Source organism: Taeniopygia guttata, chromosome 3 (assembly GCF_048771995.1).
Source record: "Taeniopygia guttata chromosome 3, bTaeGut7.mat, whole genome shotgun sequence".
NCBI classification, from domain to species: domain Eukaryota; kingdom Metazoa; phylum Chordata; class Aves; order Passeriformes; family Estrildidae; genus Taeniopygia; species Taeniopygia guttata.
This window is the reverse complement of record NC_133027.1, coordinates 9760854-9778079: the sequence shown is the minus strand read 5'-3', so window position 1 is coordinate 9778079 and position 17226 is coordinate 9760854. Positions and strand designations below refer to the sequence as shown.

Sequence of the window (17226 nt, the reverse complement as noted above, 5' to 3'; positions counted from 1 at the left end):
AATACAGAAATGCAGTGCTCCCAAACAGTGCTGAGTAAAATGGAGATGATGCTCCCTGAGCCCTCAGTTAAATACAGTGGCTGTTCATGACAGCAGGGAGTGCAACAGGAAGACTGCCTTGATTTAATTTTTCCTACCTGCTATTCCCTGCCTGTTCTTGGATAAAGCATTTATTTTCTCCTCACTGCTTTTATTCACCTTTTTTATTCCTAATTGCACCAGGACACGGAGGATACAGACAGGACCAGGTAGTACCTTTGCTTCTGCCTTTAGCTGCTCTCAAAGGAACTATGAGCACAGCTGTATTTTTGGTTTCATAGTTATTTACACTTTAACACCACATACCACACCTGAGCTAAATGGAATCGATTCCTTGCTGCTACTGTACAACCTAGAGAACAACAGCAACAACAGTAACACCTGCAGGTTAGCCAAATGTTTTATTATAGTAAAACATACCATACACAGAGGAAAACCAATGGTTATATTTTATCTGTCTCATCAAAGCAAAATACCTTTATAATATTTCCCACTGGCTTAAAAAGGAAATGCTAATAGAAATAATTTTATTATTAAAATATATATAATGCTTTCTATTTGTTTTGTTCTATATCAGAAGGTAGATATTAGGATGATGATATGGCTTAAATATATTAAAATTTTCCCTCTGGGGAGCTTCATCTCTAGCTAGACCACAAATGGAATGAGTTCAGGAAACTCTGCATGACAGCAGGTATCAACCCACATTAGGTGTAGATTTGAGATCTTCAACCAGAGTGCCTGAGTTTTACAAGAAGAGGGAAAGCCTTGGATATCTATTCTACAATGTTTTTATTCTCCTGCATATTAAAATTTCACTAGTATATTTTTTTCCTATTTTTTTTCCTCTAGATAATGCCAAATTTGTCTTCTCTTGTTTTATCTATCACATGGTAAAGAACAGACCACCATCTTATTACACAAACTCATTTTAGCTTAGTGAAATTAATCACCATGGCTGGTTCTTAAAAAATCTGGGAGAACTAAAGGAATAGGAGAGAAAGAGTGACTCCAGAGAGCAATTCAGATTTCCTCCATTCACACACCTGCACTGAATGACCTCCTGGAGAAACCCCTCTCTCTCTTCACTAAGAATAGTGGAAATCCAGGAAGACTTGGCTGGAAAAAATTAGCCCTTGTGAATCTGGAGTTCACAGGAGTCCTACAGCATCCAAACCTCCTAGGCACTGCAACCTCCATCTATGTCTGGAGAGTGTTCTTAGGCACCCTCAGTCATCTGCTATTCTTCCCAGGAATCAGAGATGCACAGCGTGGTCTTTGCAGGCCTAAAGTTCTCATTCAAGTTGGCATTTGTGCAGCAATTAAGGCAGCAGATTGTCAGGGCTAGCTGGGATTTCAGTGTTCCACGGAAAGACAGAAGGAACTGTTAATTATATTTAGCAGTTCCTGTTAAACATTACTGAAATAGCAGTCAGGGAGGAAAAGGCTGCTACAAAACACACTGGATTAAAGGAAAATGGCCTTTCCACTGAGCTGAAAAATACCATCTAAAAATGACAGAAGAGCATCCTATCATGCCTCAGACCATTTGCTGGACATTATTCACAGTTGCCATGTGTACAACATCCTCAACATTTTCAATCACCTGGCCAAAACTGTGTACAGTTGATACTAAAATAGCAGTAGACAATCTGTAGTGCTACATCCTTGTTCACTTTCCCTTAAAAACCCTGAAAATCTAAGGCAACATTAGATCACAGCTGCACTGTTTTGAAAACCTCACAGGGAGGTTCTGCTACTCAAACTTGCTGCTCTCTGCATCCTGGTACACAAACAAGAACTGTGACAGCAGAAACATTTGGTCAGCTCTTGCTGCTGTCACTGGAGCTCACTGGGAGGTGGGGCCAAGAAGCCATCATCACATTTTAAAAATACGTATGTTCAAAAAAGACTGGTATCCTGGTTGTTGATAGATTCATTTTCCTGGATATATTGGAGAATGTCCACTTCATTCATCATCTGAATCCTGTTTTCCTTTTGCTCTGCCACTGAAGGTAAATTAGTGCTCATGGAGGGTGCTGCTGGCTTCTGAGGCAGAGGTGGTTTTGGTGGGACCTTAGGTTTTGCTTTGGAGGTAACCTCTAAGAGTTTCTCAAAGTCATCTTCAACTCTGGAATGAAAAGAAAACATCAGTAACATCCTGGGAATTTCTGAACTGCTGTTTGTTTTGTAAGAAAATGATCAAAACAAAACCTTCTGCAAGAAAGGATCTAGTCTGATAAATTTCTCTCTCCATAGAAGTTTCCATAAGAACCATCTTTTTTATAATGTGGTCTTTTGGTTCATACAAGTTAACTTACACAAGTTAACTTCACAGCATGTTTTCAAATGTCTAAATTAAAGGTAATTTGCAATTACTAAAACACCAAACTTTATTTTAGTTTGGGAAAAAATGTTTTTGATTTGTGACATAAATTTTCATTAGAAATTAAAATTATCCACATTCAACTCTGTTTTCTCTTCATCTCCATCACCCAAAACTGAGATTGAGCATCCCCATGAAACTGTAAACACTTATGGATTTAAAAATTCCATGTTCATATTTGGTTTTGGGACACTGAAGAAGTTTTGCAATTTGTGATCACATACAACAACTCTTTTTGATGATAATTTACTTCTGATTCCTACTGAAATTACCCAGAACACCTCAAACAGTTCATGGTATTTTCTGCCTGCATTGTTTGACCGTATCAGACATGCAGCAGGCTGTTCGTGCCCAACTCTGTTCCCATACGAGCTGTTAAAAGATTTTAAGAGAGCCCTTATCATAGATTATCTTGTGACTCCAAGAACTGTGTTCCTTTGGAAAGTCAAAATACGGAGTAAGGAAAAAGGATTCTCTTCAGCAGCTCCACCCACTGGAACAGGATATGGTACTAGAGTCTAAGGGAGATGCTTTTTTTGTTTCTTCTTCTCCATTACCCATAGGTAGGCAGTCTCTGGAACATGAATAAATAATTTCAAGTCATGTATTTTTTTGCTTCTTTCTCTCATTTGCCTTTTGTAGTTAAGACTCATGGGATCACTGAATATCCTGAGCTGGAAGGGATCCATCAGGATCATCAAGTCCAGCTGCTGGACCTGCACAGGACATCCCAAGGGTCACTCCATGTGAATGAGAGCCTTGTCCACATGCTCCTTGAGTTCTGTCAGGCTGGTGCTGTGACCACTGCCCTGGGGAGATGTTCCAGTGCCCAGCCACTCTCTGGGTAAAAAACCTTTTCCTAATATCCAGTTTATAACCTCCTCATTGCCTGGCAATGAGGCATCTTTGCAAGTTACCCAGACACCTCTGAAACCCCTGGGATATTTTTTTCTGAAGTAAAATACTGACCTCATAATTATCTTATAAATCTAGCACAGGAAAGAACAGTTCTTCCTTCCCTGTGCTTAGGTAATTTGACAGTTTTAGGGAGAGCTGGGGGGCAAAATATTCCTTGGCCATTTAAGGAAGGTGAAGATAATTTCTGTTTCCTAAATGGGACAGTGATTCCTCCCTTTCTCTCTTTGTTCACAGTTGCCTCAGGAGAGGTACTGTAAATGCCTCTACCACATGACAGTACAGCTGATGGGCTTTCTGCAGACAGTTAAAAGCAAAGCTCAACTTTTCCATAATTTGGGAAGCAACTGATGAGGCAACTGTCCAGGATGACCAGGAACATGATCAAAGAACCAACGTCTCTGAGACACTTTATTCCTCCATTCCCAGAATATTAAAACCATAGATATTTCAAGAGCTACATCCCCCCACAAGCTAAGGATCCCACTATTACTAAGATAAAACTGCATGATTTCAATGGTTTCTGTTTTGTGTTCACCCTCATTAAAACCTGAGAGGAACTTACAACACTACTGCCCAGGCTGAGACAAACTACACCCACCACGAACCGGCCATGAAGTCAATAAGGATCAGCCCAAATTTTCTGGTGTAAAGACAGTCGGAACTCTTTAAGGTAAAACCATTCCTAAAGTCAGACAGATCTTCTTGTGACTCCAAAGGGAAACTAAAAACAATCACTTTTAACCAAGGCTGTTCTTGTAACATCAATAGCAAGAACATTAATATCTAAAACCAGGAAACACCTGAACAGGTGAAAGTCAGAGCCATGGACAGAGCCATTCACTGCCCCAGAGTTCTGCACCTTGAACTCTAACTGTGGTATTCCAGCAGGCAGCACCTCAAATCTCATCCTCTAAGTAACTCTGGAGATTATATTCTCTTTTATTTAGATAAGATTTCTGATGTCTTTTATTTTCCATGATTCTTTATGGGTGACATATCCTACTTGACTTACAAAACACACTCAATGTATTTCTGAATTACTCATCTACAAAGAAATTAATTTCATTGAAGCCCAGGCCTTTCTGTTTGTTGCAAACTCTGATATCCAAGAGGTATCACACCTGTGATCACATTGCCAAGACATGTTCTTGTTCTCTTTGCTGTGTAATAAACAAAACTTGTTACAGCTGGTATTTCTGAAGCCTCCCTCTTGGCATAAACAAACAGTGAATGAATCAGTGTCTGTCATAAAGTTTTGGTCTTAAATAACAGAAAACATAATAATCAGAGGAACAATGCATAATACATAGAGAGCATATGGAGGAAGCAGGATTTTGAACTAGTTGCACTACCCAGAAAGGGCAGCAGTAAATCCAGCTCACTAACCTGGTATGTTACAACTTTCTGAATTCTCTACTCCAGTTCCTGTGCTAATCACAGCAACAAAACCACTCAGCACACCCAAAAAAATAGCCTCAAAAGATCCAGTCCAGTAGGTTGTGGGGGTCTTTAGGGTGGGGGTTCGGTGTTCTGCTTTTAAGCCAAAGATTCTGCAGAAGAAAGTCTGGAAGCTGATGATGTAATTTCCTTTTTCTGTCCTGATTTTTTTCAAGACCTTGGTTAGACAGAAGTCTCTTAGAGAGAACACAGCAGATAATATGTGGTCTTTGTCTCAAAACCTGCTTTTCAGCGCTGCAGTGCTAGGCAAGCCGTTTGATCCACTGCTGTTTGATCATGTGAGACACAACTGTCTTTGCAAAACTAAAGAGGTAAAATGCAAAATGCCTCAGGCAGAGATAGAAACAAGGACTTCTATTTCTTGAAAGCAAATGAATTGTTACAGTGCATAACTACCACCATATTTAACTCCAGGCCAGGAGGAGGAAGAAAAAAATCAAGCAATTATTCTGAAACAAGATTAAAGGAAGAACCTTCCCACCCCATCTTTTTATAGACAATCAGGCACAGAATCCATGCAATTAATCATTCTTTAATTAGTCTCCTTCTATTTCTGTTTAAGAAAAGCAGCACCACATTGTTTAAAATTCTTGCCATATTGTTGTGCTGATTCACAGACTCTATTGGTGGAAATTCTCTCAGAATTCCAAAAGAAAGCAATCAAAGCCCTCACTAAAGAACGGCTGTCACAAAGCCCTTCATGACTGCTGGCATGTGGACTTCCAGACAGTAAATGAGTTCTGACTTGGAGACAGATGCAGCTGCCACAAGAACATCAACATTTTAGATGCCATTTCTCTGGACTTTGTCCCTTCTCTCTGGACAGATTTTTGGAACAGGAATGACTATCTGCACGTACAACATGATGGGGACAGTGATCTCTGCTTGCAGGGAATGCTTTAATGAGGAGAATCTGTAATGAAAGCAAGAGACAAAGACCCCCATAATTTGCTAAGAATCCAAAGGCTCATGCTTGAAGCTCAGTTGTGTAACTAACTGCAGTTCTTGCAGAACAGACTTTCATCTTTTGCTGTCTTATGTTCTTTATTTTGTCTGGTGTTCATTCCAAGTATGAGAGATACCTTGGTGAAGCCTTGGGGAGTGCTGTAACATCACATCTACAACTTGGGAAAAGACTTGTGCCCAAAAATAGGCAGGAGACTTCAAAGTATCTGTTGCCCATCACATATGCTATGATCAGGAGGGACAGTGTGATGTCCAGCAAGGCCCAGGGAAAGATACAGGCCGGAGTTAATCCCAGGAATGCCAAGCACTGGGGGCTGTGAAGATCTCTCCTCCTGCTTCAGCTTTCCCCTGCAATCCATTACAGGTAAATTCACAATGGTATTTTAACCAGGGCCAGGAAATATGTCTGGGCACTGGAATGTGACAATCTGTATTGTTTAAATGCTTCAAGAACCACTGGTATGGCTTTGGTCTGAGAGAAATTCAGCCTCCTCCAAAAAACTCTCTGGCACAACTCGAAGCTGGAGTGGGACAGTGACCATTCCCTGGGGGCAGCTGCACATTTGTCCTGCAGCTGCAGAGTCCAGCAGCAAGGATGCAGGCAGCCTGGTGGTGCTGCCTGGCCAAGTGCCAGAGAAAAGCTCATTAGTGCAGGCAAGTCCCACAAGAAGCCCTCTGAGGAAATCAGCCTGCTGGTCAAATCACTCACCTTGGACATGAGAAAAGTAAATTTTTCCAGTCTGAAAAAGTTTAAACCTCTCTCTCCTGCCTCTCTAGAAAGTTCACAATCACCAGCCAAAGGCACAGCTGGGACAGGAGAGAGAAGGCAGCTTTTGTCCCTTGAGCTGACAATGTCTGTCAAAAATGCAAACAACCCGGGGTGAGATGGTTGAAATCTGGTGGGATTCAACCCATACATGTTCCTAGGGGTGGGGCAAGGATTAATGTTTCTGGTACCAAGAAACTATTTGTTTTGTTGGCAAGTTTTCTTTATAGCTTTTATAATGCTCGTAAGTAGCATCCTGATACATCACAGGAATGAAATAAATACATTATTGAAAACCATCACAGAAGAATCTGTTTTTCTGTAACCTACTGCAGCCAAATAAAGAACCTTCCCCCACAGTTCTGTCATGGCAAGCAAGAAACTGCCCTGGAGTGGTCAGGAAAGTTCTGACTCAGTTATTGCAACCTTCTCTTCCACCTGTACATTGCCCAAATAATCCTCTCCCCAACGATCTACATATAAACCCTCTGGAATTTCTCAAAGCTTCTTTTCCAGCTATAGTGGTGTTCTCATACTCTCAGGACAGTGAGAGTATTGAGTGAGCATTGGTGCTGGAAATGCTGCTCCACATGACTCCTGGACAGGTTGAAGGTGTGTTACTCTCTGAATTCAGCATCTGCTAATGCCTGCTGAAAGAAGAACACACAAATGTTTTCTGCTTCAAGGGTGGCAACAGTTCCTTGGCAAACCTGAAGCTGATGAACCTGCTCAAGAAGCTCGATGGACTGAATGGTCTGAGGTGCAGTTTCACAAACAGCCTCAGCCTTAAAAAGTATAATGCTCCTGAAAGGGTTATCAGTGCAATCCTAAGAAGGAACACATCAGATCTGCCATGACAGGGCAGTAGAACTGGGATACTGCTGCTGACACTTTTTTTCAGCATTGGAAAAAGACGAATGTGCTCACAGCTGCTTCCTTCCATCTCAGCTACCTAATCATTATCAAAGGTGAAGCTAATTAAATCTCTCCTAAAAGGCTGCTCAGACAGCTGTGATAATTATTTCAGGCTAGAAAGTGTGATAATTTATATAATTCTGTGGGCACACAGAGCTGCTGCAACATTGACAGGATCAATTCCAGCATTGGTTTTCCACAAAAACCTGATCCATCACACCAGGCAGGCATGATTGAGATTAATGAGGCAGAAGAGTGCATGCCTGCAGGGCTGTGAGCTCACTGGCATCTTGGAGACATGGTGGGATGGGTCCTGGGACTGGAGTGTTGGAATGGAAGGATACAGCCCCTTCAGGAAAGACAGGCAGGGGACATGAGGAGGGACTGTCACCCTCTATGCCAATGACCAGCTGGAGTGCACAGAGCTCAGCCATGAGCCTCAGATGAGGAGCATCCAGTACTTCAGGGGTCAGGATTAAAGGGAAGGAAGGGACAGGTGGCATTATAGTGGGGGTCTGCTACAGGCCACCTGACCAGGAAGAGTGAGTGGGTAAGGTACTCTACAGACAGGAGCAGCTTCATGCTCACAAACCTTGGTCCTCATGGAGGACTTCAACCACCCCCTTATCTGTTGGAACAACAGCCAGCAGGGCTTAAACAATCCAGGGGGTTCCCTGAATGCCTTGAGGAGGATTTACTTCTCCAAGTAGCAAAGGAGCCAACAAGAAGAGGTGCTAGGCCGGACCTCATTCTTACCAATGAGGTGGGGCTGGTGGGGAATAAAAAGCTGAAGGGCAGCTGGGCTGCAGTTACCATGAAATGGTGAAGTTTCAATCTCTCATGGAGTGAAGTGGGTGCTCAGCAAACCCTGGATTTCAGGAGAGCAAACTTTGGCCTCTTCAGGGATCTGCTTTGTAAAGTCCTATGGGATAAAGCCCATGAAATCTCCTACTGCACTTAGAATGCAATTGGTTCTTCTCAAAGCTCAGCACTTGTTAATGTCAAGTTGGTGATTCAGTTTAAAACAGTAATTCTCATTTCATATGAGCAAGTATCCACAGAGAGCACAGTCTTCAGTTTGCAATGAGAACGTTTATCAGATTCTCTTCTCCCTCATGTTGTGACAAGCCCAGCCCACGCACATTTTGCAGACTCATTTGTCTCCTTAACAGCCTCTGCCTCATGAGTTACAGCCACTGCTGAGGATTCACTGCTGTGCTGGCACTGCTGTGGTGCTACTGCTGCTACAACCACTCAGGTACCATAAAGATCACAAAGGATTTGGTTGCTCCTGTGTTCTGCTCTGGGCATTATTGTCTTCCCATCCCCCTCTGGAAGAAGGTTCTGCCCTCCTCTGCCTCAGGCAGCTCTGCAGCTCTCTTCTAGCTTTGCCCATGATTCAGAGTGAGTCAGACACTTCTCAGATCTACCACACACATGTGAGCAGACCCTGAGGTACATGTGAATGTTCACTGCACCAGTGAAGAGCTCCCACATCTGCATTATTCAGCTACTCCACTGGAGTGCAGTGAACATGTCCATGTTTCTGGACCTACCACAGACCTGCTGGTGCATCATAGCTCAGGACAGTCCTAGATCTTAACAAAATGTGTCCAGATAAACTTTCGGTATGATAGAACCAACTGTGTCCAAGAGACCAAGAGGTGTCCATTCTAGTAGCATATCCAGCTCTAGCCTGCTAAAGGAATGGGTTATCACAGCTCCTACTCTGATCTGAGGGCTGTGCAGAGATTTCTTCAGTCCCTTTTGGTAAAGGAGAGTGTCGACACATATGGGGCAAAGACAAGACTTAGGCCTCAAAATAAGCTCAAGCTCCCTTGCAGGGAGATTGCAGAGTGCAGCTCGTGTTGAACATCTCACCACAAAGGGTCACTGCCTGGAAAAGAGACTGTGGTGCTGCCCTGCAAGAACATTCAACACCAGCTGGGTGGGAAGGGAAGGTGGGAGAGGATTCAAATGCTGCCTCTACATTTATGAGACCTGAGTGTTCTGCTGAGGCTTCCAGCTGAACAGAAAACAAAGTGCACTGTACCCTGCCACTGGAGAAAGTTCTGCTATGGGATTTCAGTGACTGCAGTTAATTTGCATAGAGGGGAGGTGAAGTGTTGCTCTAGGTTAAAACACTACTGCCACTTCTCCTCCCCTCTTGGACACTTCTCCTTTACCCTCAACTGCCTTGCACTGAGTTCACCAGCCCTCTACGATGCGCAGATAACTCCATGAACCAGGATTACCAGGGGAATTTCAGAGGGTGTTATGCACCTGAACAGGTCAACAGATCCTGACCTATCTGCCTATACCTCTTGCACAGCCAGGAGCTGCCTCTGGATTCCCATAGCAACTTTCCCACTGGACCACTTGCACGGTTTTCTGCTTCATTACATCTATTAATTTCCAGTTGGATCTTGATGACATATCAACTATTGGAAACACTGAGACAAATCAGGAATAAACAAAAACTACTGGAATTTAAAAGAAATTACATCTTTTCCCCATGGCTTCCCATAACCATCTGGGTGTGCTGCTGTTGTTGATGATCCCAAACTGATCCAAAAGCATGGTCTATTGATTTTAGAGCAGGCTTCAGAGACCTTTCTCTGAACATACATAATCCAAAAGACATTAAAATAACAGATGGAGAAGTTCTCTCTAGTGGATAAAAATGCAAGGACTGCATGGGAACAGGCCCTTCTCCTGTAGTCATATGAACACTCTGGATAAAGTGCTGTATGCTGAGATCACTAGCAGACAAGAAAATATTGCAAGCACACGTGTGTTTGCTCTCAGTATACCACAGCATGAAATCAGGTCATGTCCTGCCCCATCAGCTTCTGTAAACATCAGGTGGGCTGTTCCGGTCTAATGCAAGATGGCACCAGCCCAATTTAACCTTTGTTTGAAATAAGTCAGGTATTACTGCTGATATAGCCAGCACTTTTCCATGCGTAGAAAGCAACAGCTGCAGAATTACCTGCTTCAGGAGAGGTTTGAAACCACACACAGAATCTCTCTCCTGGGTTTAGCACCTGCTGTGGGAATCATACAAGCTAACAGGAGCTGGTTGACACAAATTAGCAGGCTGGAAGCAGGCTGGCCTCATCATTCAGATGCCAGCTTGAGACCCAGAAGGAATGAATTTGACTCATTACTGCAGCACAGATTCCCTGTGTCTCTCCAAGCATTGCCTCCCTGCTTGATCTCTGGAGGATTATCAGTGCAGGCGAACCAGGCCTGGGAGAGAGATGTCAGGGATAAATGCATTATGTGCTGATGTGTTCCAGTGCTACACTACCAAGGGAGAAGCAATACATTATACCCTCCTGCAACTCTGAGCTCCAGCCCTCCTTCCCACCAGATTAAAAATTAAACACAGGGTGATAAAGAGTCCTTTATGGCTGTGGAGGTATGCACAGGATCCCTCCTGGAAGTATGCACGGAAGCCTGTGAGCCATCAGCATGAAAATCATTCCTCCTGTGGCAAGAGCCCTGATTTCAGGGCCCCGAAGCTGAACAGCTCTTTATCTCTGGGCTTTGTTCCCCACTCTTCACAGTGGAGGTCAGGTTCCCTGTGCATCGTTTGCAGAAAACAGAAGTGTTATGTTAGAAGACAAGAACAAGACAGCACACCTTGGGCCTTCAAGGCTCTTCCCTTGGAGGCACAGAACAATTCCTTGCACACCACCTTTCTCAAAGGGTCTTCCTAATTTGCTTTTTAATGTGTTCGATGTCCAAGCTCCATGACACACATTACATTTTACTCGTCAATACAAGCATTGATTCACAGTTTGCATTCTGAGTATTTAAGTTTTGTGCCCAAATTCACCTCTTTCAAGATCTAAGTAACATCTCAGACCACCTTCATCCCACATGACAGATTTGAGATGAGTACCTCAGCAGTTCCTCAGTGTCCTCCTCAGGATCCCTGCTCAGCACATACTTGCTGTCCTCACAGGCAGCTGGCAGCAGCAGTGAGTCACCCAGTCTCACCACCCCACCAAGGTCTGGATCTTCAAATAACTTCAGACCTAGAATGGGAAATCAGAAGCCGGTGTATTTAAATCATGCTATGTAACACAAGGCCTGCACTAACAGTAACTAGTAAACCTGGCTAGGTGAATTGAAAAAACAGATCATGTAGACAATTGCTTTTTTCCAAAGATTTCCAGCTCACAAAGTGCAGTGATACTCTGCACTCTAAGGACTTGGTAAATCTGCTTTTTCCTTGCACTCAAAAGTAGGTCACATTACTCCTGTTAGTGTGGCATGAATGACTGTGGGACAGCCAGCTCCCACAGACCTTAATATCCCAGCTCAAAATGTTTACAGAGAACAGCTATGAGAGCTACAGGTTTCATTTGTTCTTTCTGAATGATTCTGCTCAGCTGAAGATTTGCCTTAACATTTCCAAGACATTATTTAGCCTGTATACTATGCATCATTGTAATTTAAAGGCTCAGTTATACACATGCTTTAGATAAAACAATCTGTGTATATACAAATATAGAACACACTTACTCTCTTTTATCTTTCTTCTGGGACCAATTGATGAGAAATCTTTTTCTGGGCCAAACAGTTCTTCATTTGGATCCACCTCCTCTTCAAAAATGGTTAATTTGGGCCTCTCTTCCTTGGCTGGAGGACCAGGTGTCTTCTTTGCTTTTTTAGTTCTAAAACATAAGAGAAAAGACAGTTAGCTGCAACTCTTCATTTAACAAGCAAGATTTATGGCTACAAAGTCTCGTAAGTTGAAAATAGATGGTGGGAGGCTAGGAAAGGTTTAGACAAAGGTACACAGGCATCTGTTAATTGTTGGCAGGAATGGGATACTGACCCGGAGGGACAGGTGGTCTGGCATCCTCTAGCTGGACCCATGTTGTGTATTCTTGATATATGTCAAGGAGTCCAAGGGGAAAGGGAAAAGCAGAGCTAACAATGCTGTACTGTGCAAACTACTCAGAAACATTTAAGCAGTTTTACTGCTCCCACACAGAAAGCCTAAATTAAGAAAGATCAGTTCCATCAACACTGAGACAGACAGAAAATGATGGCTTGAAATACAAAGTGCAACTTGGTCCATTGCACTGATGTCTGTGGACAGGTTTTAAAAAATCCCTTTGGCTCCATTTCCTTACCAGTTCCTGCTGCTGTTTATGATTGCTGCATACTCCTTTCATAAAGGTATTAGACACTCCCCTCATTTGCACATGGCTTAAACAAAGAGAGTTGACTCCCCTTCCAAGAGCAGAGTGAAAAGCAGCTGCCTCTTGCTCTCATACCCAGGACTCACATTCCACCAGCTGAAGCTACAAGGCAGCTCTCACAGTAAGTCAGCTTGAGCTATGAGGCAAACCAGATGGCATAGAAAAGAAAATTTAGAGAACAATAACCTTTGGATGAAAAGGCCAATTCAAACTAGGCTGAAAAAGAAGCAGTCCCTAGGACAACATGCCCTTCCAAAGTAATTGGCGTATTTCAGAGATCTTCACTCTCAGCAGCCCTGGCCCTGCAATTTCTAAGGTAGCCCCTTCGAGTGCCTCTTCCAATAGAAGATCTGATCTTCTCTGCAGAGAGCAGGTCAGGTTTCAGCCTAAAGCAAACCCAATTATCAGCACTTAACATGCCAGAGTCATCAAAAACTAAGAACAAGGTCAAAAGATTACACACACATTCCAACTACATTAAAGAGTCTTGTAAAATCCTCTTCCAATTACAGCTACACACAAAAGCAGAGTCCAGTTACTTCCAGTTATTTTCACAAGTTTATTATCAACAAACTGGAACTCATGGATGGTATTACCTTGCTACCACCACTTTGTGGCAAATGCAGCCTAAGAGCAAGCCACATGCACAACCTAAATATTGCTTTATTTGGAAATATATCCTATTTGATACTCTAAAGGAATTTGCAGTGTCAGCAACTACTATTCATGAAAAAACCCTCAATTTTAAAGCAGAAGAAACATTAATGCCTTTTTTTTTGCATTCATATTCATTAGGGATATGCCTCAAGTAACTTCTGAATTTGAGCTACTTTTGAAAGTGCAGCTCCAAGGAACTGCTTCAGACAGAATCATTTGTAGAACACCTTTCTTCCAAAATCTGTCAAAATCTAAAGTTATAATATGTACAGGCAGCTTTCACCCAGGATATCTACACAAACTCAAATTAATTGCTTTATTAACTTAGTAAGGGATCTACCACTCAAATGACCCTAAGTATTAAAGGTAAAGGTAAGCCAAACAACAACAAAACTGGAAGAAGAGTAGGACTGAGTCATTAAGAGCTGAAAAAAACTATTTAAAAAAGATTTAGCAAACACAAATAAAATCTGATATACTATGGAAGAAGCAACCTTTATTTGCATAATTCACACCTCACAAAGTATTATTTGAGAGGTGAAGGACATTATAGATGAGGATTTGCCAACCTACAGAATGCCAAAATTCTTTGACAAGACCTCTTGTCCATTTAGAGTTGCAACAGCTCTCCTGATGCATAAGAGCCCATCATGGCACAGGTAATTATACACACGAGCCAGTACACTGCCAAGCAACAGGTCTCCACCCCAGTGAAGTTAGCAAGGAATTTACTATTAGTTTGCTCACATATTTGCAGTAAACAATACCAGAATAGTGGGAAACACCAAAGAAAGGGAAGAGAATCATAAAGAGCATCATACAGAACAGCATGTAAAACACAAAGAATGGAACTGAAAGGTCCTGGTAACAACCTTTTGTGTAGTCTGGCCACCAAACCAGGCCACTGACACAGGTTCACTTTCTGTTTGGCCAGGGGACTCTACTGGCAGCTACAGGGCACAGAGCCAGACCCGCTGAGCTTGACTGGTACCAATAGGAACAGCAGGAAATTGTTTTTCTGCCTTCAAGTTGCTTCCCCTCACTGCCCTTCTAAGGAAGCCACTGTTGGACTGCCAAGTAATTCCAGCAAATCCATACAGCGACAGTGTTGAGGTCAGTCCCTAAGTGGGGAACAGGATTCCCACGGTTCTGTATTTAGCTGTGCCAGTGCAGACTGCACTGCTGAGCAGAGGTTAGTAGATGAGAAGGGGGGTGTGGGAAGTTTCAGAGACTGTCTGAGGTTCTGCAGCTGGCCTGAGTATGCATCTGCCTGCCCACCCATCCCCTCTCTGTATATTGGTGCTACCTCCCCATAAGCAGGGCCCAGGGACTCTGCTGGAGCCAAGCTGATTGTGAAGCCCCAAGCTGGCAGGGATGCAGAGGAGAAGCTGCAAGGACATCTGATTCAATGATCATGATGTACCAGGGTGCAGTAAACGTGTAGGAATATAGAGTCTTTGGAGAAGACAGAAATGAAGGAACATTAAGTCTTCCAAAGTATTACTGTACTCAAACCTTGCACTTCATTAGCACTTTCTTCATTCATCACACTCACAACCTTGGCATCTGACATTTTGAAACTACCAGCATCCTGCTGGCAGAAGATGACCTGTGTTATTGCTATTTCTTCATTTATGAAACAAGTGAACTTTTGGAACATCACTCTAGTGACTTTTTAAACTTTAACAAAAATGAAACCAGCCCTAAAGAGGATGTATCCTTTGTTCAGAAGAAACTATTTATCCAACTGAGCCTGCTGATTTCCACACAAAAAGCACTGGAAGAATAACTCAAATAACACTCCTGTCTCCTGCTCTGACTCAAAAGGAGCCTCCTAAGTGACTGTACATAAAGACTGGCCTTCTAACTGGCACAGACCAAAACTGGATGATCAAAAATTAGAGAATATGAACCCACCTAGCCAGGCTGCTGGAACACTTGAAAGTCCAGTTGAGACTCCTGGCTCCCACATGATCCTCAAATCACCCAGGAAAATGCCAACAAAACCCTGCATGCAGACACTTCCAAACCTCACTCACTTTGTGAGCACACTTCTCCTGTTACTGTTCACTGATACAATGTAGGTCACTCATCTGGCAGCCTCCAGGTCCCGCTGGCACAGCAGCAATGCACAAGAGATTTCTGGGCAGCTGTGGAAAACAGCAATGAGGATGACCACGACACTCCAAAGTCAGAAGACTTCCAGACCTGTGTGTGACAACTGGTTGTGAAATACTGGAACTACAGATCCAATGCTGGGTGACACTGGTTTAAATCACAGTGTGTCTTCAGTGCTCTCTACAGAAATGAGTCCCTGCTCCATGCTCACTGCTGGGTTAAAACACTGAGTGCTGTTACCAAGAGCATGTGTAATCTCAGCACACAGGCAAAAGCTTTCAGGTGTTATTATTCTGAAAATATAACAATCTCTTTGTTACAGAAGTAAAATTATGCTTCAGAAAAGGAGTGCTACAGTAATATTTAAAAAAAAAAGACTTATGCAGAATATACATACTTATATATTAGGTATCCATGGAATTTTACAAGGCAAGAGCTCACTAATATAAATGGACATCCCAGCTCCCACAGATTTATGTTCAGGCTTGAACAAAAGAGCTACAGCTAGAATAGCAGCAATGTTTGCACATCTCCTTGAAAACCATGTCTGAGAAACAAAGATCCTATACACTAGTTTGTGCAGAAAACAAAATGTCATCTGCTGCTTTCTTTTCACTCAACAGTGCTCATTTTCCAGAGCTGCCTGATAATAACTGAGAGGACAAAAGGGGTCATTCTCAATCGCTCTGGCCCAGGGATGCCCAACAGAAACACAAAGCCCATCAGCTCACACAGCCTCACTCCTAAGCATGAAGCTGCCATGACAAGTGCTGGCTGCAGGGACACTGTACCTCACCCAGCAGTTTTTTTTCCTGTGGACATCACGCTAATTTACAGTATTTTTAAATGGCTTTGGCATGCCCCAAAGGAAGATAATGTGTAATTGATGGAATAAATCTGCAATTAGAAATCACTTGGAACAAGAGTATTCAGTTGCAAAGTTTGCTGCTGCTCTGAGATTAGGTCAGCCTTGGATTACTGTTCCAGCAGAGCAACAGATGGAAAGGAAGCCTGAAGGAAGAGATTTTTCAAGAGTTCAGCTCCTATCCAGGGACTTGCTTTTGTGGAGAGATTTTCCTGAGGGGCTCAGAACTCAAGAGTACCTGTTCTTCCTAAATAAAGACAATCTGTGTTTATAATCTGTCCCCAAGTTTTCTGATTATATCCTTTTCCAATGTAATTTGAAAGCAGATGAGAAGACCACAGATAGACAACTTTTGTTTAGTAATAGCTCATTAGCAATAATCATAATACAGAAACATTTTCTAAAATATTTTTAACTAAATAACTAATAAAACACTCTAGCACTCAAAAGCCTGACAAGGGAACTAGGGTTACAGAGTAGATTGCAAAGAGGGAAAATTAACATAAAAGAAATTGTTTTATAATTTTCTAGACTAAACCAGAGTGTAAGACCTGCTGAAAAAAGTTAAGGACAACAAAATATAAGTTTCAAAACATATTCATGACTAAATTAAACCACAGTGGTCCAGAACAAGAGAAACATAATACAGTTGCCAATAATGATGTGAAAAAGCCAAAAATGCTCACAAGTATTTTGGGTTTTGTCTGCAAAGCAGCAAAATGGTACTTTCAAGGATTCTGACAACACTGAAATTTTTCTTATCCTAGTACTCGTGTTAATGATGAACATTTTCAGATATGCAATACCAGATAACATGCACTAAGGTATTATAGAAAAAATTGGCATTTTCTGCACCCTGGATGTAACTACTCAACACATTTTAGAATTCCAGAGAGGTTACAGAGGGCTAAATATA

General features: G+C 42.4%; 1 protein-coding gene across 3 annotated transcripts in view; it reads right to left on the bottom strand.

Moving 5' to 3' along the window:
- Window positions 1-421: 421 nt before the first annotated feature.
- HS1BP3 (HCLS1 binding protein 3) overlaps window positions 422-17226 on the bottom strand; it is a 52459-nt gene continuing 35654 nt past the window's right edge. For all 3 annotated transcript variants that reach the window (XM_030269978.4, XM_041714998.2, XM_041714997.2), the window contains 3 exons: window positions 11985-12136; window positions 11359-11494; window positions 422-2170 (listed from right to left, as the gene is read on the bottom strand). In XM_030269978.4, coding sequence (XP_030125838.4) covers window positions 1942-2170; window positions 11359-11494; window positions 11985-12136 — 517 coding nt within the window. In that variant the 3' untranslated portion in view covers window positions 422-1941. The remainder of the gene's footprint in view (window positions 2171-11358; window positions 11495-11984; window positions 12137-17226) is intronic.